A 25356-nucleotide genomic window follows, 5' to 3' on the forward strand; every position below is an offset into this window, starting at 1 on the left:
AGGGATGGTGCCAAGTTTCTCCAGATGTGATATTTGTCATTCAGGCTAAAGAGTTCAATCTTGGTTTCATCAGACCAGAGAATCTTGTTTCTCGTGGTGTGAGAGCCCTTTAGGTGCCTTTAGGCAAACTCCAAGCTGGCTGTCATGTGCCTTTTACTGAAGAGTGGCTTCAGTCTGGCTACTCTACCATAACGGCCTGATTGGTGGAATGCTGCAGAGATGGTTGTCCTTCTGGAAGGTTCTCCCATCTCCATAGAGTAATTCTGGAGCTCTGTCAGAGTGACCATTAGGTTCTTGGTCACCTCCCTGACCATGGCCCTTCTCCCTAGATTGCTCAGTTTGGCCCCCGGCCAGCTCTAGGAGGAGTCTAGGTGGTTCCAAACTTCTTCCATTTAAGAATGATGTAGGCCACTGTGTGCAATAGAAACAGAATGCACCTGATCTCAATTTCGAGTCTCATAGCAAAGGGTCTGAATACTTGTAAATGTAAATAAGATATTTCTATTTTTAAAATACATTTGCAAAAATGTCTGAACCTGTTTTCACTGGGGTATTGTGGGAACATTGATTTAATTTAAAAAAATGAATTTAGAATACGACTGTAACGTAACAAAATGTGGAAAAAGGGAAGGGCTCTGAATACTTTCCGAATTGCACTGTGAGTGAATAACTTTTTCAATTTAACTTGAACTTATATTCTAGTATGAACAATCCCTAAGTGTGCTATGCCAAAACGGACACAATTCGAGTGACTCTCCAGGATACTTGGAATTAATTCAGATTGGTCTCTTTGAATGTTAATGGTATACAGACGGCTGAGATGGGAATGGGATATCCTTCCTTTAGAGAGGCTTGCCATGTCTCATGCCTTCTGTTCATCTGTATTGTGGTGGGAGGAATGAGAGTCCGTTTCCTGCTCCTCTTAAAACTGGCGGTCGCTGAGATTAAAAGCCAGTAATAACAGCTATTCCTTACCCAGTGGGACTTGGGACTTTAACATGCCTTTCACTTAGTTTCCAGTTAGATTTCACTGAATAATTGATTGGATAAAAGACGGAAAAAATCTCATCAAAATGTATTGGTCGTGTACACAGACTTGCACATGTTATCGCAAGTGCAACTAAATGCTAATGTTTTTAGCTCCAACAGTGCAGCAATAGCTATCAATACAAAACAATACACACACAGAGTCCCACCTGTTTTGGGCCCCACCTGTATTAGCTAATAGCTAAAAAAATGGTGTTGCATGTTTTGCATGTTATTTGTGTATGTATCACATGTCAGTTCGAAACAATGTAAAATATATATATATATATATATATATATATTGAGTTAATAAAGCCACATACAAATCTGGTCTATTTTTTGCTTTCTTGTGTAAGGCAGCTCCAAAATGCAGGTGTTTCAGCCACGCTCAGTGATTTATGTGGTGGAGGGGCAGCCAGCAGAAAATACAGAGCGTAGTGTTCGGTAATCTTCTCTAATTGCGTAGTCATTGGCTCAGTGTTCTGTCACAGCAAAATCTATAGGGAGAGCTAGAAAGTTCAAGCCCACTTGGGTGCTGCCATCCAAGAAGGCTCAAGGTCATTGGCCACAAATAAAATGACGTCAACTCATATATCTACTGTAGCTTTGCAAGCTAAACATGCAGTCATCATCATGAATCACTTCGACAATCTACTGGCAAATGCTTTTCAATCCTTGTCATATGCAGATCCTTGACATAGGGTGGCAGGTAGCCTAGAGGTTAAGAGCGTTAGGCCATTAACTGAAAGGTCGCTGGATAAAATCCCCAAGACGACTAGGTGAAAAATCTGTTGATGTGCCCTTGAGCAAGGCACTTAACCCTAATTGCTCTGGATAAGAGTGTCTGCTAAATGACTGAAATGTAAAAATATGAAGCTAAATTATAGATTGGTGCTTGTCAGCCATTGGATATAAACATTACACAACAATTTGGAGATTGCAAATTCAACAATGAGTGATTTGGAAGGAATCAGTTGCAAAGCAATCACTGTTTTGATTCCCCTGCCTGTTATTAGGTGGAGAGGTTGTGGGTCAAAGTCTGGGTTGAAGTGTCTCTTTTCCAAGCTTTAAAGGATAAACATTCACATGCAACACCATGGGCCAGTAAAGGTTGAATAAAGTGGTCATGCTGTCAATCCAGCATGACTTCTGCCGCATTCAAAACAACTGGAAACTTGGAACTGGGAAATCTCAGACTTTACTGAGTTCAAGACAACTGGAAAAATAAGTTTTGAACAGTCATCCAACTCGGAATTCTAAGTCGGGAACTCAGGCCTCTTTCTAAAGCTAAGACCTGAAAATCACTGACGTCAAGATTCGACCTTGTTCCCAGTTGTCTTGAAAGCACCATAAATCCAAAGACTGCCAGAATTTGATAGTTTCATGACAAACTTTACCCACAAGAAGGACCGCCGCGCCACCTTCCTGTTCAAGTGAGCACAGCACAATGGTGAGTCCAAAAATGTATTGTATGCTGCTGCAGAAATTATGTAAAATGCCAGGGAGATATGTATACTGTAGCTGAGAAATTAATAGTAAGTGTATGTTGTGTAGTAAGCTTTTAGTAGCCCATGTGTCTCACCCTAATAATTTGTTCCCTTTCCCCCTCATAACTTAGCCTACTTTTCTGACTAGGTGTTACAAATGTAGCCTATAGCCTGTTTAGAGAAATGTAATCATCAAATATTGTAAGAGCTTTTATTGTCTGCTTATATGCCCCCTTTATTTATGCTACGGTTCTGACTTGGTGTACAGGATACTGTAAGAACAGCCCATATTCTGAATTCTGTCGTTGTCCATTAAAAACTAAACTACGTCCATCTTAGCTCGCTCATTAATGTCTTAATCAAATTACGGATTGCCTCTTATCTGCTTATCATCCCTTTATGCCATTGTTTGTTCATCACAATTGTCAATAGAAACCACATTTGCTTAAGCAAGTCAGCCCTATCAGCTATGTTTTTAAAAAGGCAGTAAATTAGGCTAAATGTACTTTTTCGCTGCCAGGCAAGGCTCCGCTGATAGCTAGCGATGGTAAGGATTCACTCCATTGTGCTGAAAATAAAGCTCTACTGTTGGGACAGCTTTATGTAGGCCCTAATAGTTTGCGGGCACCGTTTTTCACCGTTAAAGTGCAATTAATGTTTTGTTTAGCGTTGTGTTGTGTAGTGGCTTTTCTGGCATGCATAAAATAAAATGAGTTTTCCACACCAAGATTGACATGCTAAAATTGCCACTGGACACACATAATCCAAAATGTAAAAATAAAGAAATTAAGAAATGTTGGAATGACAAACAAACATGCACATTGCTGTCTGGATTATGATAAAAAAAAGGAGATAAAGAAATATGAAGCTTACAAACATGCAACACGCAATGGTATAGCACTAAACATGTTATTGAACAGTAAGGTCTTTCCTGAAGGCAGATTGACATATGTTTGGGGTAATGGTCATGGAATCAATGAGACATTCTTCCGTTAGATGAAGAGAATGTGTGTATCTGTAATTGATGCGACGCGAGAGTATAAAGTGGCATAATTCTTAAATTCAAATTCAGGTATGGAATGTCGCTCTGCCTTCCTCTTAATAATACACTCAGCTTTACCATTTACTATGGATGCCTCTGTTTCCTGTGACACTGAAGTGACTTCATCCGTCATCATCCGAGTGACTGAGTACATTCCCAGTGGACAAAGATTATAAAGACGATGAATATGTGCAGTTTGTCTCATTGATTTATTGGCAGTTGAACCCAGACGCAATACAAAGGAATGAATGACATTCAAGCATACGTAGATAATAGCATTTTGTTTTCATCATGGCTACTGGTGTGCCATGCCATCTACTGGGTGAAATGCTACAATGCAGTTTGTAAGTGGAGGTTTTTCCTCCAGAGGAAAGTATATACAGTTGAAGTCGTAAGTTTACATACACCTTAGCCAGATACATTTATACTCAGTTTTTCACAATTCCTGACCTTTAATCCAAGTAAAAATTTCCTGCCTTAGGTCAGTAGGATCACCACTTTATTTTAAGAATGTGAAATGTCAGAATAATAGTTGAGAGAATGATTTATTTCAGCTTTTATTTTTTTCATCACATTCCCATGGGGTCAGAAGTTTACATACACTCAATTTGTATTTGGTAGCATTGCCTTTAAATTGTTTAACTTGGGTGAAATGTTTGGTGTAGCCTTCCACAAGCTTCCCACGATATTTTGGGTGAATTTTGGCCCATTCCTCCTGACAGAGCTGGTGCAACTGAGTCAGGTTTGTAGACCTCCTTTCTCACACACGCTTTTTCAGTTCTGCCCACAAATTGTCCATGGGATTGAGGTCAGGGCTTTGTGATGGCCACTCCAATACCTTGACTCTGTTGACCTTAAGCCATTCTGCCACAACTTTGGAAGTATGCTTGGGGTCATTGTCCATTTGGAAGACCCTTTTAACTTCCTGACTTGAGATGTCTTGAGATGTTGCTTCAATATATCCACATAATTGTCCTACCTCATGAAGCCATCTATTTTCTGAAGTGCAACAGACCCTCCTGCAGCAAAGCACCCCCACAACATGATGCTGCCACCCCTGTGATTCACGTTTGGGATGGTGTTCTTTGGCTTGCAAGCCTTTCCCTTTTTCCTCCAAACATAACGATGGTCATTATGGCCAAACAGTTCTATTTGTGTTTCATCAGACCAGAGGACATTTCTCCAAAAAGTATGATCTTTGTCCCCATGTGCAGTTACAAACCGTAGTCTGGCTTTTTTATGGCGGTTTTGGAGCAGTGGCTTCTTCCTTGCTGAGCGGCCTTTCAGGTTATGTCGATATAGGACTCGTTTTACTGTGTATATAGATACTTTCCTACCTGTTTCCTCCAGCATCTTTACAAGGTCCTTTGCTATTGTTCTGGGATAGATTTGCAGAACGCTTCTCCTTCCTGAGTGGTATGACGGCTGCGTGGTGTTTATACTTGTGTACTATTGTTTATACAGATCCATGTGGTACCTTCAGGCCTTTGGAACTTGCTTCCACGGACGAACCAGACTTGTGAAGGTCTACAAATTGTTTTCTGAGGTCTTGGCTGATTTCTTTTGATTTTCCCATGATGTCAAGCAACGAGGCACTGAGTTTGAAGGTAGTTCTTGAAATACATCCACAGATCCACCTCCAATTGGCTCAAATGATGTCAATTAGCCTATCAGAAGCTTCTAAAGCCATGATATAATTTTCTGGAATTTTCCAAGCTGTTTAAAGGCACAGTCAACTTAGTGTATGTAAACTTCTGACCCACTGCAATTGTGATACAGTGAATTATAAGTGAAATAATTTGTCTGCAATTAATTGTTGGACAAATTACTTGTTTCATGTACATAGTAATGTCCTAACCGACTTGCCAAAACTACAGTTTGTTAACAAGAAATCTGTGGAGTGGTTAAAAAACGAGTTGTAATGACTCCAACCTAAGTGTCTGTAAACGTTCGACTTCAACTGTATGCGTTTTGGCAGTGGTAGAAGAACAAGAGTATAAGATAACTATATAACTAACAGACATTACCATTCAGTTGTTTGCAGATGGTCAAATTAATAAATGGGATAACTAATGTGTATGAACAATTATGCTAAGGGCTCTATTCAATCTTTATCTAGGAAGTTCTGCATTACAGCGTGATATAAGTTTAAAGACAATGTTCCCGCGACAGAGGTGACTTGCATTCCCGGTAAACGCTGCACACGTGGGCTCTATCGGAAATTACTCTTCAGCGATACAAATTAAATTGTGCTTTAAAATGCTTGTGGAAAAAAAAATGTTAGTCCACTAATGACATGGTTTATACTATAACTGTCCAGCAGGGAGCAGCATTGCCCGCTTTAAAAAAAAATCTGCATTGCCTACCCAGGTCAAGTCACTGCAGATTTGCCCAATGATTCTATCCTTCTCGACTGTCTGTCCTTGCTAACCCAATTGTGTTGTGTTGATAAGTAGAGCCTAGAGTTTTTCTTGGTCAGGTAGTAAGTAGGTAAGAGTTTTTTTCAGCCAAGACCTGGGAATTTGTAAATAAACCTAAATGTGACCCTAACCCTATATACAGTATTCCATGCAGTACATTGCAATTGTAATTGGTATAAGAACAGTTGATCTGCTCAAATTCCCACCAGGCAAACTCCCCAGGTTAGGACACTGATGATGTCAGTGGATTATCAGTTCTGAGTAACGGAGTGGGTGTGACTGACTGGAAAAGACCAATCACTGACTGAGGATCTTCTGAAGGTCAAATCAGAACAATCAAGCAGTTTCATGGGATGCCAAACTGCTGCCTCTCACTGCTCCCAGTTCAGAATCAATATCCCTGGCCCAACAAAGCCATTTGTGATTCTGGGCTTCTCTGTTGTGTGCTGTGGGAGAGGCAGAGAGAATGTTGACACTTCATCTTGGCGTTGTTGTTCTAATTATTTTTGCCCTTACTATTATTATCATTACAATAATAAGTATTACTTTTACCATGATTAGGCCTTGTATGCTAGCTGAGAGAGCACATCCTGTTGTTATAGCTGTCTTTAAAGTAACATTGGTCTACTTCAATGTATCTCCTACCCTCTAGCGAGCTCGATGGAATAGCTGTCAATTTATAGTTAATCTTTGTTTTCATTTCAACAACTTTCTACTTGTGATGTGTTAGACGCCTTGATTAAGATTGATGTAAAAAATAAAAAATAAATCCACTGGGGCTGATCTGCTTGCTCCTTTCTTACTGCAGCTTTCTGCTCCCCTGATTGCAGAATTATTGACACATGTTTTTAACCTGACAATTATCTCAGGGACTTTCCCCAGGGTTTGGAAGGCGGCCCATGCGCTCCATCGCCGCAAAGGAGGTGATCCCTCCGACCTAAATAATTATCGGCCAATCTCTGAACTGTCTTGTGAAGCTCCAATCTCTGAACTGTCTTGTGAAGATTTTTTTATCTTAAATCAATTCTCTTAGTGTTTATCAATCTCCTAGCTACGAACTGTATTCTTAGTGAACTGTATTCTAGTGTTTATCAATCTGCTACGAACTGTATTCTAAGTGTTTATCAATCTGCTACGAACTGTATTCTTAGTGTTTATCAATCTGCTACGAACTGTATTCTAAGTGTTTATCAATCTGCTACGAACTGTATTCTAAGTGTTTATCAATCTGCTACGAACTGTATTCTAAGTGTTTATCAATCTGCTACGAACTCTATTCTAAGTGTTTATCAATCTGCTACGAACTGTTTCCTAAGTGTTTATCAATCTGCTACAAACTGTATTCTAAGTGTTTATAAACACTTGCAATCTGCTTTCAGGTCAGGTCATAACACCATCTCCAATGCATCACTTTAATTGACAAAAGGAAACACTGTGTTGCCCTCTTCATTGATCTTTTAGGTCCTGTACTTTTTACTGTGTATATAAACAATATTTGTCTATCTGCTAAAAAAGTACATACACCTGTATGCAGCTGACACTGTTGTGTACGCTGTTGCCCCCACGGTTTACAAGGCTCTTTCGGAGCTACAATCTGCCTTTGTTGAACTGAAATTGGTACTTAATGCAGGTAAATCCAAGTATATTCTATTTTCCCAAAACACTTAAAAATCTGATGATTTATGCATGAGTACATTGGATGGTGCCCACATTGATCGTGTCCTCACTTATAAATATCTGAGCATCTGGATTGACGATATCGCTTCATAAATATCTTTATTTCTATATGGCCATTTTATTCAGAGCTGTATGCGGTATTTGGTTGTGGCAAACCGCATTGGTTTCAAATGAAGACCATAATCTTAATTCAGCTGGCCATTGTGATTTTTTTCAGGGCGAGACAACCTTGACATTGGCCAAATGTATACGCTTTTGTTGTCCGGATTTGTTTACACTTCAAAGACATCCGCACAATATGTGTCTTTGACTACCTCCAGAGGCGGTCAGGAAGATCTAATCACAATGAGACTTTTGATTGTTTACACCTGTCGACAAATGTGGGCTCAATCAGAATGTGGACAAGATCAGCACAACAGACACATGTTAGAACACGGTATAATAGGGGATACTGTGTCAGTTTGGCCATGAGCTAGATCGGTCATGGAGAAAGCGACTCAGTCTGGTGCTGCCTGGAAAGGGTCATTTCTAACCCGCTGTCTTGGCTTTTACAAGGTGTGGAAATCCTCAAGGCCCTGCTTTAACCATGCAGTCTCCCATGGCCTTGTAGTCAGCGCCATCCTCTAAGGCAGTGTTTCCCAACTCCGGTCCTCGAGTACCTCCAACAGATCAAATATTTGAGTGTGGCCCCGGACAAGCACATCTGATTCTACTTTTCAACTTGATGGTTAGTTGACTCAGGTGTTTTTGTCCGGGATTACAACAACAATGTGTGCTGTTGGGGTTACTTGACGACCACAACAAATCATACAGTCCATTTGATCACGATATCTACTAGAAATGAGGGTATAGGCCATGTGATTCCGTATTGAAATATGAGAGGAGATGATAAAAATGTTGAGGCTGAAGAAAAGCACTACGCATCTATTTCCTCCCAGGGTTCCATCTTGGATAATAACAGAGCGTCACTGTCAGTCAAGCTGCCAATGATGACCTTGTCTGCCATAAATGGCTGGTAGCTCATCTTTCTCTCTCTATGGTAGCTTGGAACATTTATTCCCAAAAGTTCTGAGTGATACACAAAATATAATATGGAAACATCACACCGTACATCAGAATAAAAGCAGAGCATTATATTTTATAAAATATAGAGCTTTAATTTATTAGTCAGCAACAACAATGGAAAGGGAAGAGAAAGTAATTTACACAAGTAATTACAATAACATCACCTCTGTGCATTGAATCTTAACTGATAGCAAAAAGAACACAAAAAAAGAAATACAAAACCAAAAGAAAAAAAAAACACCGTAAAAATACCAAGAAATTGTACAATCATTTTTTTTGCTGTAACACCCTGTTTTCAACTGGAGGAGAGTAACAGGGGCCGTCTGGTTTTATTCTGGGAATGAATACTATCCCATAGTGAAGCGTGGAAAAGAGAGCCTGTCAATATCTGCTGGTACATTACACATAGTAATTCTCCTCCATTCTGTTTTATGCTGCACTGAGGCTGTCCCTCATGTCTTCGCTGACGTTTGACCATACTGTACACTTGAAGAACAGAAAAACTACAACATAGTTTTTTTTGTTTCATAATTACAGTACAAATACATATTCATGCACACAATGAATATTTTGGTTATTGTCACAACGTTGTTACAATGTTTTGTTGTGTAAGGAGGACATTCATTTTTTTTTCACATGTAAAGTCGAAGAATCCAAATGCACTGGTAAATGAAAAGAGACGGCTCTTAGTTTGAACCAACATGGCTGCTGAGTGGAAGTGATCTGGGCATTGCCATAGATTATCCATTATATTGATCAGATACTCCATTGACCTCTCTAACAATGAATATAAATGCCTTCAAAAATGGAAGGGAGTTGGTAGGAGGCAATATCAGGTGGGACCATTCTAGCCAATGAGAAGGCAGATACGATTGTGATAAAAGGCACAACTACCGATACAAAGTGTTTTTTCTCAAAGTTGCCGGGAGGTGACGTGTCCTTCTTCTATCAGTGCATTCGTAACAACCTTAAGCATTGCGAAACTTCTGGTCGATCAAATAAGCCACAAGTAGCAAATAAGCCATTCCATGTTTTGTTAACCAAATTCTACACTTTCTTTGACCTCCATACAAAAACTCTGCTTGGTGAGAGGAAAAAAAACAAGACAAAATGGCAGGTGAAGACAGATTTTGGGCCCAGTTATCCCTCTCACTTCGCCTCTTCCACTCTAGATTCGCTTGATCTCAAACTGAATTCTGCTTAGTTCTTGTTGACCAAAAGGAAATGTATTTGGCCAAAGTGTGCTAGGTTTGACCCTGGTCAATGTTTCGAATATCTTATACCTTCCATAAGATTCAATTTAATAATTTGAAGGTAAGAGAATAATGCCCTTTGTGCACAACCTTGACCCTTTACTGTACCTCACACTCAGTCCCATTCGATGTTTAGATAAAATATACCAAACAAAGCTCGTAGACATCCTTAAAATATTTATTTGATAAGTATCTACAGTGTTTTTTTTCTCTTCTGAGTAAGTTTACTTTCTGATTCTCACAATGTCATTTACCACAATTTAGCTGCTGAAAGGTAAGGTTTTAATCCATTTTTCATTCTTTGTTAAACAATCTTTTCGATTGACCTGGCCATTCAATAATAACCTTAGTTTCAACCCCCCCCCCCTTCACGGACTCTGGTAATCTAGAGATGATTTCATGCATAGGCTACATGGCAACACTGTATTTTTAACAATTGGTTTGCCTGAGTTAATGGCACATACTGTACAGAGAGGAATAACCAATGAAGCCCGAAAATAAATAGCATCAACCTATTAGGGGAGCCAATTATGCTTAGCAGCAACAGTATTCAACATAGTCATTTAGACAACAGGTTCACAGGGAGAATGGACAGCTAGCCAATGAGTGGGGCCATTTGTGTATCCTCTGAAATTGGAGTCAGGAGTCTTTGTCCTTATGCACTGATTGTGAGGTTACTGTATGTTCAAACACTTCCTGGTGAGCTGAGAATATGAGTATTGACATTCAGTCAAGGCAAACAGGAAACCATTATATCCCCATCTACCCCAACCCTCGGTTAACGTATCTGTTTACACAATGACCCCTTTCAGCTTACTACCAACAGAGTTTACATTCCAAACAGAGCTGTCAATGTCGAAAGATGGAAAGATTAAGAGTTTTGTAATGACAGTAACAACAATAATACAATTAATAACAATAATACAATAACATTTACCCAAAAGGTACCTATACACAAAGAGCATTTTTCTATAAGTACAAAGAAATCCACAGAATGATACTATATACAACCTACAATAAATACTGTGTATCATATACTTTATTGTTGAAAGGGATGTGGGCTGTGTTTGTTTGTATGACTTGTTTTTTTTCCACTTCCGTTTCTTTTATTTGTGGGTTTTGATTTTCCTTCACCTTGTCAGTCTCCTGAATTGTCTTTCCCAGTTTCCCTGGGGTGCGGTTGAAGTTTGGGAGAGTTGAGGGACCCCTCATGTCTCCACCTCCTCTTCGTCCTCTCCCTCACCGTGATGTCGGCGGTTGCGTGGTTTCTTCTGCTCCTTGAGCTCTTTCATGTCATTGGCCTTGATGGCTCCCATCATGGGGTCTCCCAGCTGCCAGTAGTCCTGACAGTACTGGTTGATCAGGCCCATCTCTGGCTGGCTCAGGATGGTCAGCAGGTCCTTGTACTGACCCGCGCTGGGCGTCCAAGCGCTGGACTGGAGAGCAGATGGCCCCAGTCCCCCACCCTCCACCAGGACGTTGTTGATGGCTCGGCCGGACAGGACCACCAGCTGCAGCTTGACCAGCGTGTGTTTGAAGTTCTTCTCTGTGGCCGTACACTGGTAGACCCCGGAGTCTGAGGGCTGGAGAGAACGCAGCAGCAGACCTTGCTCTGTCTTCAGTACCCGCCCGTCAGAGCGCATCTGAGAGAGAGAGAGTTATGACTTGAATCTACAATGATGAAATGAGGCACGATGTAAAGCCAGGATAGTAACATCAGTGGAGAGGCCAAGTTGACAGCTAATCTCCTGTTCTTATTGGCAGCCCAGCACCACCAACCACCTACTATATCAATATATCAGTGTTATGTCTACCTGTACATTCTTCCGCTAACATGATCCACATTGATCTGCAGTTAAATACGACAGTCAATTCCACTTCAATAAAAGTGCTCTAGTGATGTTTTCCATTGTCTCTCGATGTAATTCCTGAAACATATCCAAGAGTTTGAATAGCTGCTGACAGCTTTTATACCCAGAATCAGATGGGTTGAGCAACAGCCCAGCCAATTGAGCCATGCCAATGGGGAAAGGCAGTATCCAACCGAAAAGCCAAATAAAACAGACGTTACACTATAGCTTCACAGTAAACTTTAAGAATAGCCTCAGGGGGAGAAACTATGAGCAGGTCTTATGTTGTTTTATGGATGGGCCCTCCCTTTGGGTACTAGGACAGTTTGGGCTTTATCCCTTCAGGTTGAAAACCAACCACCTGGTTATCATATCTGTATGCCTGTTATCTCTTTATTACAGTATTACATCAATACACTGACAACAGTAATACATCAATAGACTGACAACTTCAACGTTCAGATGAAACATACTGTAGCCTGAGAAAGACCCTTCGGCATCATTATGTAACAGAATGAGAAGTGCAGTCGACAGAGGGGGACATCATGTCCTTCCTGGGAGATTTACTCCTAAACTAATCCCACTTTATCTGAACAAGATCACATCCCCTGTCACAAAGTTGATGTATGGTTTGAATTACCTTAGGTCATAGTATACCAAAAACCCATATATTTTTTAAATTTTAAATTGTAAAATTTTTATTTCACCTTTTTAACCAGGTAGGCTACAACTGCGACCTGGGCAAGATAAAGCATAGCAGTGCGACACAAACAACAACACAGAGTTACACATGGAATAAACAAGTGTACAGTCAATAACACAATAGAAAAAAAGAAAGTCTATATACAGTTTGTGCAAATGGCGTGAGGAAGTAAGGAAATAAATAGGCCATAGTTGCAAGTAATTACAATTTAGCAAATGAACACTGGAGTGATAGACGTGCAGATGATGATGTGCAAGTAGAAATACTGGTGTGCAAAAGAGCAGAAAAGTAAAAACAATATGGGGATGAGGTAGCTATTTGGGTGGGCTATTTAAAGATGGGCTATGTACAACTGCAGCGATCAATTAGCTGCTCAGATAGCTGATGTTTAAAGTTAGTGAAGGAAATATAAGTCTCCAGCTTCAGCAAATTTTGCAATTCGTTCCTGTCATTGGCAGCAGAGAACTGGAAGGAAAGGCGGCCAAAGGAGGTGTTGGCTTTGGGGATGACCAGTGAGATATACCTGCTGGAGCGCGTGCTACGGGTGGGTGTTGTTATCGTGACCAGTGAGCTGAGATAAGGTGGGGCTTTACCTAACATAGACTTATAGATGACCTGGAGCCAATGGGTCTAGCGACGAATATGTAGCGAGGGCCAGCTGACTAGAGCATACAGGTCGCAGTGGTGGCATATATATATAATATATAATACGTCTGGGCTCAATGGGCAGAGAGTATAGATCGCAACAGTGTTTTGGGAAGAATACTAGTTTGAGTGATATTGTGTGTGTCATAGATGGCCGCTCACCTCTTTCCGGCGGTCACTGTTGTCCCTCTGCAGGTGCCACTTGATGGCGGCGTGGGGAGAACGGGCCTGGCACTCCAGGAAGGTACTGCTGCCCTCCACCCCATACTGCACCATCTCCAAGGTGTTCTTATTAGCTGAGAAAGACACCATGGCAATCATGTCCGACAAAGACCAAAAATCCAGAAGAGCAATGTTTTATTTCATATCTATTTGATGAAAATGTTGCCGTGTGATGGCATAAATAAAGTCAATGAATGGATGAGATGTATTCACCGCCACTGAAAATCTCTACTCCATCCACCCTCTGGCACACACTGGTCTTACCATTGGAGTTGAAGCCCCTGCACTGCCGGATGGGGTTCCCGTACTTCACGTCCTGCCTCCGGCTGCGTCTAAAGGGGTCAGACCAGTATTCCCGAATAAGAGAAGAGAATAAATTACCATGCAAATGCAAAGCCATTCAACATTCCATAGAGAGTCTATAGAGCCATCCATAGAGCCATTCAACAATCTACAGTATAAAGCCATTTACAATCTATAGAGCCATTCAACAATCTACAGTATAAAGCCATTTACAATCTATAGAGCCATTCAACAATCTACAGTATAAAGCCATTTACAATCTATAGAGCCATTCACCAATCTACAGTATAAAGCTATTTACAATCTATAGAGCCATTCAACAATCTACAGTATAAAGCCATTTACAATCTATAGATCCATTCAACAATCTACAGTATAAAGCCATTTACAATCTATAGAGCCATTCAACAATCTACAGTATAAAGCCATTTACAATCTATAGAGCCATTCTGAGCAGCTCATGCTGATGCTCACCTCTTCTGCGAGGTGGAGTAGCGAGAGCAGGACTTTCCGTCCCAGGCGCAGTAGGGGTCCCGGGCCAGGCAGCAGTCAGCACACGCCTCCCCATACACATCACAGCGGTGGAGTGCCAGGTGGGTCACACCAAGCTCAGAAGACACGTAGAGCTGTTGCTGTGAGAGTAGAACGCAAAGGAGGATGTGAGATCCCAGCTGGATAAAGTAGGGGAATATCCAATATGTACCACAGATCAAGTCTCAGTGCAGAGGGTTACAGTGGCCAAGAGTCGGTCAAAGCTATAACAATGTAATGTGATAATATAACTATTAAAACACATGTAAATATAGTTTGCTACTTGGAAGAGTTACGAGCACACTGGGAGAGCTCACTAAGATTTCCATTGTCCCAGGACAATGCACTGTCAGCTTTTACGATCAGCTGTTTTGAATTCATCATTCTTGTCAGCCTGTGTAAAATTGTAACCCTTTCTAAGAAGGATGTCATGTCATGTGTCCAAGGTCAACTATTTTAACCACAGCGAAACACTAACTTAATGCGTTTACCATATCTCTCTTTTTATTGTTTCGACCAGACTGCAGGCATTCTATTGAATTATGAAGGGAAACATTAGTTCCACAGCTTCGTATAAGTAGCTCATGGCATTCTTAAATAATTTCCCTTCATTTAATTCACTCCCTCCTCTTTATCCTACGAAATATACACTACCGTTCAAAAGCCTGGGGTCACTTAGAAATGTCCTTATTTTTGAAAGAAAAACATTTTTTTTTTGTCCATTAAAATAACGTCAAATTGATCAGAAACACAGTGTAGATGTTGTAAATTGTTAATGTTGTAAATGACTATTATAGCAGGAAACGGCTGATTTTTTATGGAATATCTACATAGGCATATAAAGACCCATTATCAGCAACCATCACTCCTGTGTTCCAGTGGCACGGTGTGTTAACTAATCCAAGTTTATCATTTTAAAAGGCTAATTGAAACCATTTTACAATGATGTTAGCACAGCTGAAAACTGGTGTTCTAATTTAAGAAGCAATAAAACGGATCATCTTTAGACGAGTTGTGTATCTGGAGCATCAGCATTATTTGTGGGTTCAATCACAGGCTCAAAATGGCCAGAAACAAAGAACCTCCTTCTTAAACTCGTCAGTCTATTCAGTTATTTACAACATTAACAATGTCTACACTTGTATTTCTGATCAATTTGAAGTTATTTTAAATGGACAAAAAAAGTGTTTTTCTTTTAAAAAATAAGGACATTTCTCAGTGATTACTAAGTCTATGAGGTAAAGCTTCTACAGATATGCTTACCCTTTTGGACGAAATCTTCATGGTGGTAATTGGAGTTGGAACCTGGAATGTGGAGACAATGCATTGATGAGTCTTCTAAAGTATCTTTATTGAAAATAGACGTGGATATAGGCAGAGAGAGAGACAGAAGAAAGACATTGAGTGCTCACCTTGAACACCTCAACCTCCTCCAGGACCAGTTCTTCAGTCTGCAGGTCGTCTTTGGGCAGAACAATCACCTTCTGAACCGTCCCCCTGTCTGTGGCCCAGGGAAACACCTGAGAGTTACTATTACTACACACACCTAGTGTGGCTTGACTCTACCCTGCCTTGCTGCCTGTCAATCAAACACCCCTCACAGTCTGCTTATGTAAAGTTTCATCCCCACTGCTCATTCCATCAGGCTTTACACTTCAGTACTCTTCACCTCTTTCAGACAGCTCTCTCTCAGTGTTCACCTTTGTGCTCCCCTATATGAACATCATCTCTTTCACTTGCTTAGTACTGCATGTCAACTGGCATAACGTTCTCCTCTTCCTCCCTGCGCCCCGTTCTACAGGAGCCAGGAGGTAGGAATTTCCCCCCAGACAGCCCAGCTGCGCCACAACAGAATGGCATGTTTGATTTCTGCACCCAGGCATTCCTGAGTGCAGGATACCTGAGATTTATTATGACTCTCAATGTGCCCCAACGCAGCAATGAATGCGTGCTCCTGACGGCGGCTCAAAGGAGAGACATTCCACTGACTCCGGGCACAGTGTAGCACGGTGCACTCGTATAAAAAACCCTCTAGTCTCCAAGAGACGCAGAGCAGAACAAAGACGGCACACTAAAGGGATAATGCGCGTATGGGAGGATAAAAACCCGTAAAATCTCTACTGCTGCACTATGCTGGTGGTGAGATTAGTATAATGGATTTCATTACTGTAACCCCCCACCTCCATTCCCCCTCCTCTCACCCATTCCCCCTGACCGGCAGGTAGAGACCTCAAAAGCTTCTACTTCAAGTGAATGACGCAAAGGACGACCCTGTTTATTGGTTAAACATTCATTATGACAAAAAGGGGGTCAGAAGCTTTTCTCCTGGTGATAAATAATCATGAGAAAGACACCAGGTCCATCTGGCGGAGGTTTTGTTGAGCATCCTTGGACATTGTACAAAGAGTTGTAGAAAGTAACGGTAATGTGACTTTATGTAGGCCTACATTATTTCACGTGAATATAGACTAGTGACGACTCACCAGTTCCCAGGAACAACACTTCATAGTTCCCGTCTGCGGCGGCCACCTGGTCCACAGTGATGGTGGTGAACTCGTAGTCCACGTTGGTCCGGACCACCAGGGGGCGCTTGTGCATTGGGTACACTGCATTGTACATGTTGGGGTGGTTCCTCATGAAGTTGATGACTTCGTCTGGGTAGTCTTTGGTGGACTTCATGTTGGGGGTGAACGTTCCACCTGGGCACTGTGGTTGAAAATGAAACGAGCATTAAAACTTTGCCTCTCACCACAGAAACAACAACAACCACTTATCCACAGCATCAACACGGGAGACATGCGGACTCTTATAGCAGGAGAACACGGCTATGGAGGCTAATGTTTTTGTCCTGCTTGACAGACAGACGGTTTCTATTTAAAGTCTAAGTGTCTCTTATGCCAGCGTGGTTTGGTGTTAACACTCATGGCCATGGGAGGGTGAGGCTCACCGTCCCAGGTCGAGGGTAGGGGATCTTCCCAGTGTAGGCGACCCACTGGTAGTTGGGCCCTTCTTTGTGGGCGAAGGGCCCATTGAAGACCTGGCGGATGTCTGCCATGGAGTAGACACACACTGCTGAGCCCCTAAACACTGAGCTGTGTGGAGAGGGGAGAGACAGACAGCTCATCGGGTTAAGAACTGAAACAACTAATAGGGACATCATATGACAACAAAAGTGTATTTCAATAATTATTCTTCAATGTTTCTAATAAAAGTTTCGGAAAACAATTTTGACGACTCACCCCGAGACGGAAAAGACTCCGTAGATAACAGGATTCTTGGTGTCCTGTGTCGGCTGTATGTAAACGTCTCCTTAAAGAGATACACAGCAAGAATCACGTCAGTGCAAAGAGAAGGTAGTATTTACAGAGGTCCAGTCAATCCACCTTTCGCTTTTCACACCTTTTGGCAAAACCTGAACTCCCATCAGAACAGCTCTGCTCTTAGGGATGTCAAACAGGAGGAGCAAATGCACACAGTGTCTCTCCTCTCCTCTTTCAGAGGGCAGCTCAGAGGCACGCATTTCATTTCTCTTTATCATCACATGAATCGTTTCTATTTCACTTTGACCTGCATTGCTGGAGCTCGGAGCTTAACATTTTCACTGTACCCTGTGATTAGACCTGCAACACTACATGTAGCGATTCAACTTCTAATCTAAATCTAATGTCAAGCTTTGTGTTGCTTGAAGACGTTGTGTGACCAGGCCACCATCGTGCAGGGGTGGCAGGTGGTTAGAGTGTTGGGCCAGTAACCGTAAAGGTTGCTAGATCGAATCCCTGAGGTGACAAGGTAAAAATCTGTCGTTCTGCCCCTGAACAAGGCAGTTAACCCACTGTTCCTATGCCGTCATTGTAAACAAGAATTTTGTTCTGAACTGACTTGCCTAGTTAAATAAAAATGCTGTGGGCTTGATGGAATTGGAGATAAACTAGCCTAGCAGTGAGGATGGGGTCAAAATGAAAGGAGGAGAAGATGTGGCTAGCCTTTTCCCCCAGGGCTGTACGACTGACATTCATCATACTGCTGACAGAAACAGGAAGGGTAAGCCCATGACACATCTTTACAGAGCAACAGGAAACTAACAGAGACAAACGTCCACAGGATTCCTCCCTAGGCCAAGATGAAGGCTACAGTACTGTCTGTACAGTACACAATATGATAAAACAAAGACAAAGCGCTTCAGAGGCCACACCCTTGAACAGTAAGCATTCTATCCAGTAGCGGATATTCCCAACTGAACCCAGAGGGTAATGAAACTCATTATTGAGCATCTATGTATGCAGAACAATTAATAAAAAAGACCAAACTGGGACACCATGTAAAGATATATAGCAATGAAACCCACACAGTCGCCTGAGGTGTCTAGGCTTGAGTGAGGCAACATGATTGCTGTGTCACATGATTGCTGAGAGTTTTCTCCGGAATCTGAGTTATTTAATACGTGACGAACAGACACTTTCCACTTCCGGTGTCCAAGGTTGGGAGGGGTGGCAGTTGGGCTTTGTTCTAAGTCCTAGAGCAGGGGTGTCAAACTCAATCTTAGTGTCTGCTGGTTTTTGGTTTTTCCTTTCAATTAAGCCCTACACAACCAGGTGAGGGTAGTTCTTTACTAATCAGTGACCTTAATTAATCAAATCAAGTACATTGGAGGAGCGAAAACCTGCAGACATTCCCCCCGTGGAATGAGTTTGACACGTGCCTTAGAGGAAGATGAAATCATACCTCACATGCCTCTGGGGTTCCAGAGAGAAACTCCAACCAGTTTATTTCTGGTTGGAGCCCAGGTGGCTGCAGAAGGAGACCTACTTTAGATCTGATTGGCCTCCGGCCAATAGTGATAGTCTCTCCTCACTGGCCTGCTTTCTGACTGGCCTACATTCTCCTCTCAGGAGTCACATCCACCTCACAGAACAGAACTCAATAGTAAGTCAGACTACTTGTGTGTGAAGTAGGGGAATGGCCATTGGCCAGAGGATAAAGACACTGCATGTCTACATGCAAGAGCCTGTGAAGAGCCTGTGAGAACTCAAATTGAAAGCATTATCATGCAATGGACTCCAATGAGACGTATTATAAATTCTGCTAGTCTACAATTCTTCCTTTTGCGTAGACTGGGCACATTGTTATTCACTAGGATTAGCAATTCAACATACTTAATAGAATACAGAGAGAAAGGCTGCCAGGGTTGTCATATAACAGATGAGCCCCACCAAGAAACACAGCTGTTCCACTACAGGAAGTGATGAATCAGATACCGTAGACTACACTGCAATCACAAACAGACAGAAAACCAGAGCTATCATTAGCTCAATACAGTTGGCTGTTCGAGTCTGTTGCCTCCCAAAAATGTTATTATTATTATGAAAAAAGCTACTTGATTTGAAATTGAAATATTCTGACAAGGCAGAGAAGAGTTGGCAACAGGAAGGCTTCTCACGTGCATGTTAGTAAGAGCTGTGAGTGAATCCAGACTCCAAACTGCCCTTTCACCTTCCTACTTTTGCAAGGCAATAAAAATCCTGTCTTAACATTTTTTGTTTCCTCAAAAGTATGAATGTATTTTTCCTAGAGCTTAGCGTGATATTGCCCTCTACCTCTCCCCCTTCTCTTTCAGTCTTTCTTTCCCTCTACCACTCTTGTTCATCTCTCATAAAGTCCATGCGCAGGTACCTGCGGATTGTTGAAGCAGTGAGATTGATTAGAGTAGCTTCAAAAGTGTAAATATTGTTGATGCTCAATTTCATGCAATGCACTTACAATGCACTTACACCATACAATCTAAACCTTTACAGTATCAATTTCTATAATTGCTTTGCATTATTCATTTTGACATAGAATACAAGCACATGTGTCTGGATAAGGGCCTCTACCTTGTGTTTAAATTTACTGGGGGTCATTTGGGTGCAAGTTCTCAAGTAGAGCCAAATCTTTAACTCTTCTCAACTGTAAAACTCTCTGGGTCTCTGGCGTCTGAAGCTAACAGCAAGTCACACATAAAACTGTTGCCACACAAGGAATACGACTGGGCTGGAAGGCTCATCAAAGTTCACAATAATTACCCCAAGGTCCTCTTTACTTCACTACTACACTGATAGAGAGTGAAAATGTAAGTTTATCTGTTCTCTTTATCCAGGCACATACCATAACTCCACCGCCACCATGAGGCACTCTGTTGAAAATGTTGACAACCACTCGCCCACACGACACCATACGACACTGTGGTCTGTGGTTGTGAGGCCTGTTGGACGTACTGACCAATTCTCTAAAACAACGTTGGAGGAGGCTTATGGTAGAGAAATGAACATTCAATTATCTGGCAACAGCTCTGGTGGACATTCCTGCAGTCAGCATGCGAATAGTACACTCCTTCAAAATTTGAGACATTGTGTTGTGTGACAAAACTGCACACTTTAGAGTGGGCTTTATTGTGCAAAGCACAATGTGCACCTGTGCAATGATAATGCTGTTTAATCAACTAATTCTTGATGTGTTAGACCTGTCAGGTCGATGGATTATTTTGTCTCACTAACAGGGATGTAAACATTTTTGCAAAACATTTGAGAGAAATAAGCTTTTTGTGCATATGGAACATTTCTGGGATCTTTTATTGCAGCTCATGAAACATGGGTGGGACCATAACGTTGCATTTATATTTTTTGTTTAGTGTAGAAGGCACATAGAACTTGTTGCCCTGCAGTACTGGAGTAATCCTTCCATCCTTATTCTCCCCTGTCAACACCACAACCTGAGCATGGACCGACAGATGTAGGATCTTCATTGGATCACTCCTTTGTTGCTGAGAATTTTTGTTGCACAGCAGGAATTGCAAACTTGTGGTGAATTCAAGGTTTAAAAATACTTCTAAAGTTTGTCATTTCCACTTTAAAATGTCAGCCCTAACACCCCCTACAAAATACACTACATGACAGAAAGTATGTAGACACCTGTTCGTCAAACATCTCATTCCAAAATCATGGGTTTTGGAATGAGATGTTCGACAAGGGGGAGTTAGTCCCCCCTTTGTTGCTATAACAGCCTCCACTCTTCTGGGAAGGCTTTTCACTAGATGTTGGAACATTGCTGCAGGGACTTGCTTCCATTCATCCTCAAGAGCATTAGTGAGGTCGGACACTGATGTTGGGCGATTAGACCTGGCTCGTAGTCGGCATTCCAATTAATCCAAAAGGTGCTCAATGGAGTTGAGGTCAGGGCTCTGAGCAAGCCAGCATCCCGGAGTCACCTCTTCACTGTTGGCATTGAGACTGGTGTTTTGCGGGTACTATTAAATTAAGCTGCCAGTTGAGGACTTGTGAAGCGTCTGTTTCTCAAACTAGACACTCTAATGTACTTGTCCTCTTGCTCAGTTGTGCACCGGAGCCTTCCACTCCTCTTTCTATTCTGGTTAGAGCCAGTTTGCTCTGTTTTGTGAAGGGAGTAGTACACAACGTTGTACGAGATCTTCAGTTTCTTGGCAATTTCTCGCATGGAATAGCCTTCATTTCTCAGAACAAGAATAGACTGACGAGTTTCATAAGAAAGTTATTCGTTTCTGGCCATTTTGCACCTGTAATCGAACCCACAAATGCTGATGCTCCAGATACTCAACTAGTCTAAAGAAGGCCAGTTTTATTGCTTCTTTAATCAGATCAACAGTTTTCAGCTGTGCTAACATAATTGCAAAAGGGTTTTCGAATTATCAATTAGCCTTTTAAAATTATAAACTTGGATTAGCTAACACAACGTGCCATTGGAACACAGGAGTGATGGATGCTGATAATGGGCCTCTGTACCCCTATGTATATATTCTACTAAAAATCAGCTGTTTCCAGCTACAATAGTCATTTACAACATTAACAATGTCTACACTGTATTACTGATCAATTTGATGTTATTTTAATGGACAAAAAATGTGCTTTTCTTTCAAAAACAAGGACATTTCTAATTGACCCCAAACTTTTGAATGGTAGTGTACATATATAATCCACAAAATAATTCACATTTCCTGTTGCCGCAGGATTACTTTCCTGCTGTAGCAAACTGACTCAAATAAAGGTCCTACACCTGTATTTAGACCAGACATTATAACCCATCAGTAAACTGGAGACTTGGCATGGAGCTCACCTATACCCAGTTAAACACATGCACTTCCTGCCTGGCAGGAGTAGGCAGTGGCCACTGGCATCAGGTCTGTCTGACCTTTGCTTCCTAGTTCGGGACGTACTGTATGGATGTACTGTATGGACAGCCTGTTGCTAAGCTGAGTCTGCACTGTTCATTAGGAGACTGCAACAGCCCGTGTCTTTACACATTTACAGCTTTATTAAAGTACTATCCTGAACGGTGCACTGTACATGTGAACCAGTGCCAGCCCTCCACACTCCTCTAAACCCAGTGTGCACGGCATGCCTGCGTCAACACTGAGCCGACTAATAAAGACACAAAGTAGTTTATAACCGTAGAGTACGCTGCTCACGGTTTGGATATTCTTTCATTTACTTGGGCAAAATGGTTATATAGCACCAGTAGCTAGGTTTACATACAATTGCCGCAGATTTTTATGCAAACATTCTAAAAATCTGTGCATTTTCCAACCAGTGGCGTGTTTCCACCAAACTGACTTGTTGCAGATAAAGAATCAGTGTGTGATGACGTAGTGCACACGAAATGTACTTCTTCGCTTCCATGTACTTAATAAAAATCTAAAGTTCAATGTGTTTCCATCGCATTTTAACCTCTACCAATAGTTTAGTCACTGTTGCACAAAACTGTAACTGTTGCATTAAACTGTTGCATTAAATAGAAATGTGCCTACTGGCGAGGCATGTACGCTCTAGCCCAGGGTCTCCTCCCCCTCCCCCCCCCCCCATTATTGGAAAGGAGATCAAGATCACTGTGCACTTTCCTCTCTGTAACTTATTTCATATTTAGCCTAATTGGCTGCATGGTTTCCCGAGTCGTAGTGGGAGGAATACAGACCATGTCATCGCGTGACTCCAAGTTGACTTCAATATGATAGTTGTTATATCAATATTTGCAGATAAAGGCATTTCCATCGCCATTTCTCACCTATTTAATTTCACCGACCATGTTGAACTAACAAATGGTCTGTCGGCATTTATAAAGTTGTACCGAAACGTACTGTTTCCATCGCAGCTTTAGTGATTTTATTTTAATATACGGTATTACTTAACTCGCATAAAATCTTTGGATGGAAACGTTACTGAGAGAGAAAAAAACTTGCAAGACTAAATGCACACGCAAGCAGAATGAATCAACCATAACCTACATCTGGGACTCTAAACAGAGGTCAAATGGAAAGTAACACAAGCTTTTTCATTCTTGAGAACTTGTCTACTGTAGGCTCGGTCGTAGAATAATCAGAACTCTTATCATTCCAACATTCTATTTGGAATCAGTGAGGCAGAGATAGGAAGACATGGTAATGGGCTTGACAGTCCTGCCTGGCTACTTGATCTGTCTGCCACGAGGCAGCAAGCCCCTCATATCCAGCCTATGACAGGATGGGAGTGCTTCCCAGACACCTTTTACTGCACAGCAAGGAAAAAGGAGCCTTTTGTTTGAGACATCTTGAAAGAAAATAACAACTATAGTGCCGGAGTGTGCGCAATTCCCATTACAGCATGCCGCATGGGCCACGGGAGGATTGAGAGGAGGTTGTGTAATGGAAGAGGCTGCCATATGGTGCAGAGACTGGGCTGTGTGCAGTGCAGCGCAGTGTAGTCAGGCACTTGTCAGGTGGTGGTATGCAGAGCTAAAAACTGGCCTTAGATGAGCCTGGTTGGATAGTGAAAGCAGAGTTATAAAAGACAGGCAACACCAACTAGTTCCTCTATCAAGGGTGGGCATTTCCAGTCCTCAGGGGCCTGATTAGTGTCACAGTTTTGCCCCAGCCCCAGCTAACACACCTGACTCCAATAATCACCTAATCATGGTCTAGAGTGCAATATGATTCATCAGCTTTAGGGGATGGAGAAAAAGTGTGACACCATTCAGGCACCCTGCAACTGGTCTGGAGTCAGTTCCACCACCATCATCTTTAACTGGTCTCTATTTGACACAGTTTTAATACCGATGAGAAACCTCAAGATATTCAACAGGCTGTCTGGTTCCTCGTTCCTTACTTTGACGTGGATAGCGGATGAAAGCACAGTAAAGGGGAGGAAGGAGAACTCACGGAGCTCGTCGAAGTGCGTCTCAATCCCGTCGGCCCCCGGCACTGAGCAGATGAGCCGTGCCTTCAGGAAAGTGCTCCACTTGTTGACCAGGCAGCAGTGTCCACCATCATCGTTCTGCAGAGAGGGGGAGAAAACACAATCTTCATCACACACGCACTCACATCCTCTGTCCAAAAACAAACAGGTGGAGCCACCCACATACATTGTACATATTTTAAAAAGCAGGCTGGTTTTGAGAGCGGCCCTGCAAAACGTTGAGAAATGCTTAGTTGTGGGGGGATGAGATGGTAAATACTGTCTCCTCTTATTTAGAGCCTCTCCCATCTGTCATGGAGCAGGGCCAAATTCCAGTCTAGTGAGGGACAGTCAAACCCAGTAGATGTGATATAGAGGTTTCCTCCTCCTTAAAGCACGTTCCACTTTGATGGGGAAAACACACTGCCGTGTCATATATTTCAAAAATATTGCTGTAGCAAATTGTTTTCACCACATATAACATTTTAATACCCACATGACGGTTGTAGGCCTGTACATACTGCACACTACCTTCTACACACATGTATTTGGAATAAATCCCTAAATGGGAATTGAAATTGTTTTCACAAACTTTGTACTCCATTTTTAGAGCAACGACACTGTACAGTTGTTCATGTTTTGGGGTATGAGGAGTGTATAGAGCCAATAAAGTGAATGGCATTAAGAGCATCCAGATGTGTATGGAAGTGAGAATGATAGAACAGCATCCCTGGGGACCAGTGTAAAAACATTGAGAGGGGAATGAGTGTTTGTGTGCAGGGTCACTGCCTCACCCATTCAAATAAACACAGTGGTGAGCTGCGGAAGAACTGGAGCATGGTGACTAACTGAATAAACACTACGCTCTCCATGTTTGTAAGCTAAGCCCAGAAAGATGCATCCTAAGTTCCAAGTATACCC

General features: G+C 41.9%; 1 protein-coding gene across 2 annotated transcripts in view; it reads right to left on the reverse strand.

Moving 5' to 3' along the window:
• Positions 1-8783: 8783 nt before the first annotated feature.
• Positions 8784-25356, reverse strand: part of LOC135542152 (semaphorin-3F-like) — a 94854-nt gene continuing 78281 nt past the window's right edge. For both annotated transcript variants that reach the window (XM_064968862.1, XM_064968861.1), the window contains 10 exons: positions 24420-24534; positions 17464-17533; positions 17172-17316; positions 16708-16930; positions 15637-15725; positions 15488-15529; positions 14166-14325; positions 13655-13735; positions 13331-13464; positions 8784-11613 (listed from right to left, as the gene is read on the reverse strand). In XM_064968862.1, the coding sequence (XP_064824934.1) occupies positions 11179-11613; positions 13331-13464; positions 13655-13735; positions 14166-14325; positions 15488-15529; positions 15637-15725; positions 16708-16930; positions 17172-17316; positions 17464-17533; positions 24420-24534 (1494 nt within the window). In that variant the 3' untranslated portion in view covers positions 8784-11178. The remainder of the gene's footprint in view (positions 11614-13330; positions 13465-13654; positions 13736-14165; positions 14326-15487; positions 15530-15636; positions 15726-16707; positions 16931-17171; positions 17317-17463; positions 17534-24419; positions 24535-25356) is intronic.

This window comes from Oncorhynchus masou, chromosome 6, assembly GCF_036934945.1.
Source record: "Oncorhynchus masou masou isolate Uvic2021 chromosome 6, UVic_Omas_1.1, whole genome shotgun sequence".
Lineage (NCBI taxonomy): Eukaryota > Metazoa > Chordata > Actinopteri > Salmoniformes > Salmonidae > Oncorhynchus > Oncorhynchus masou.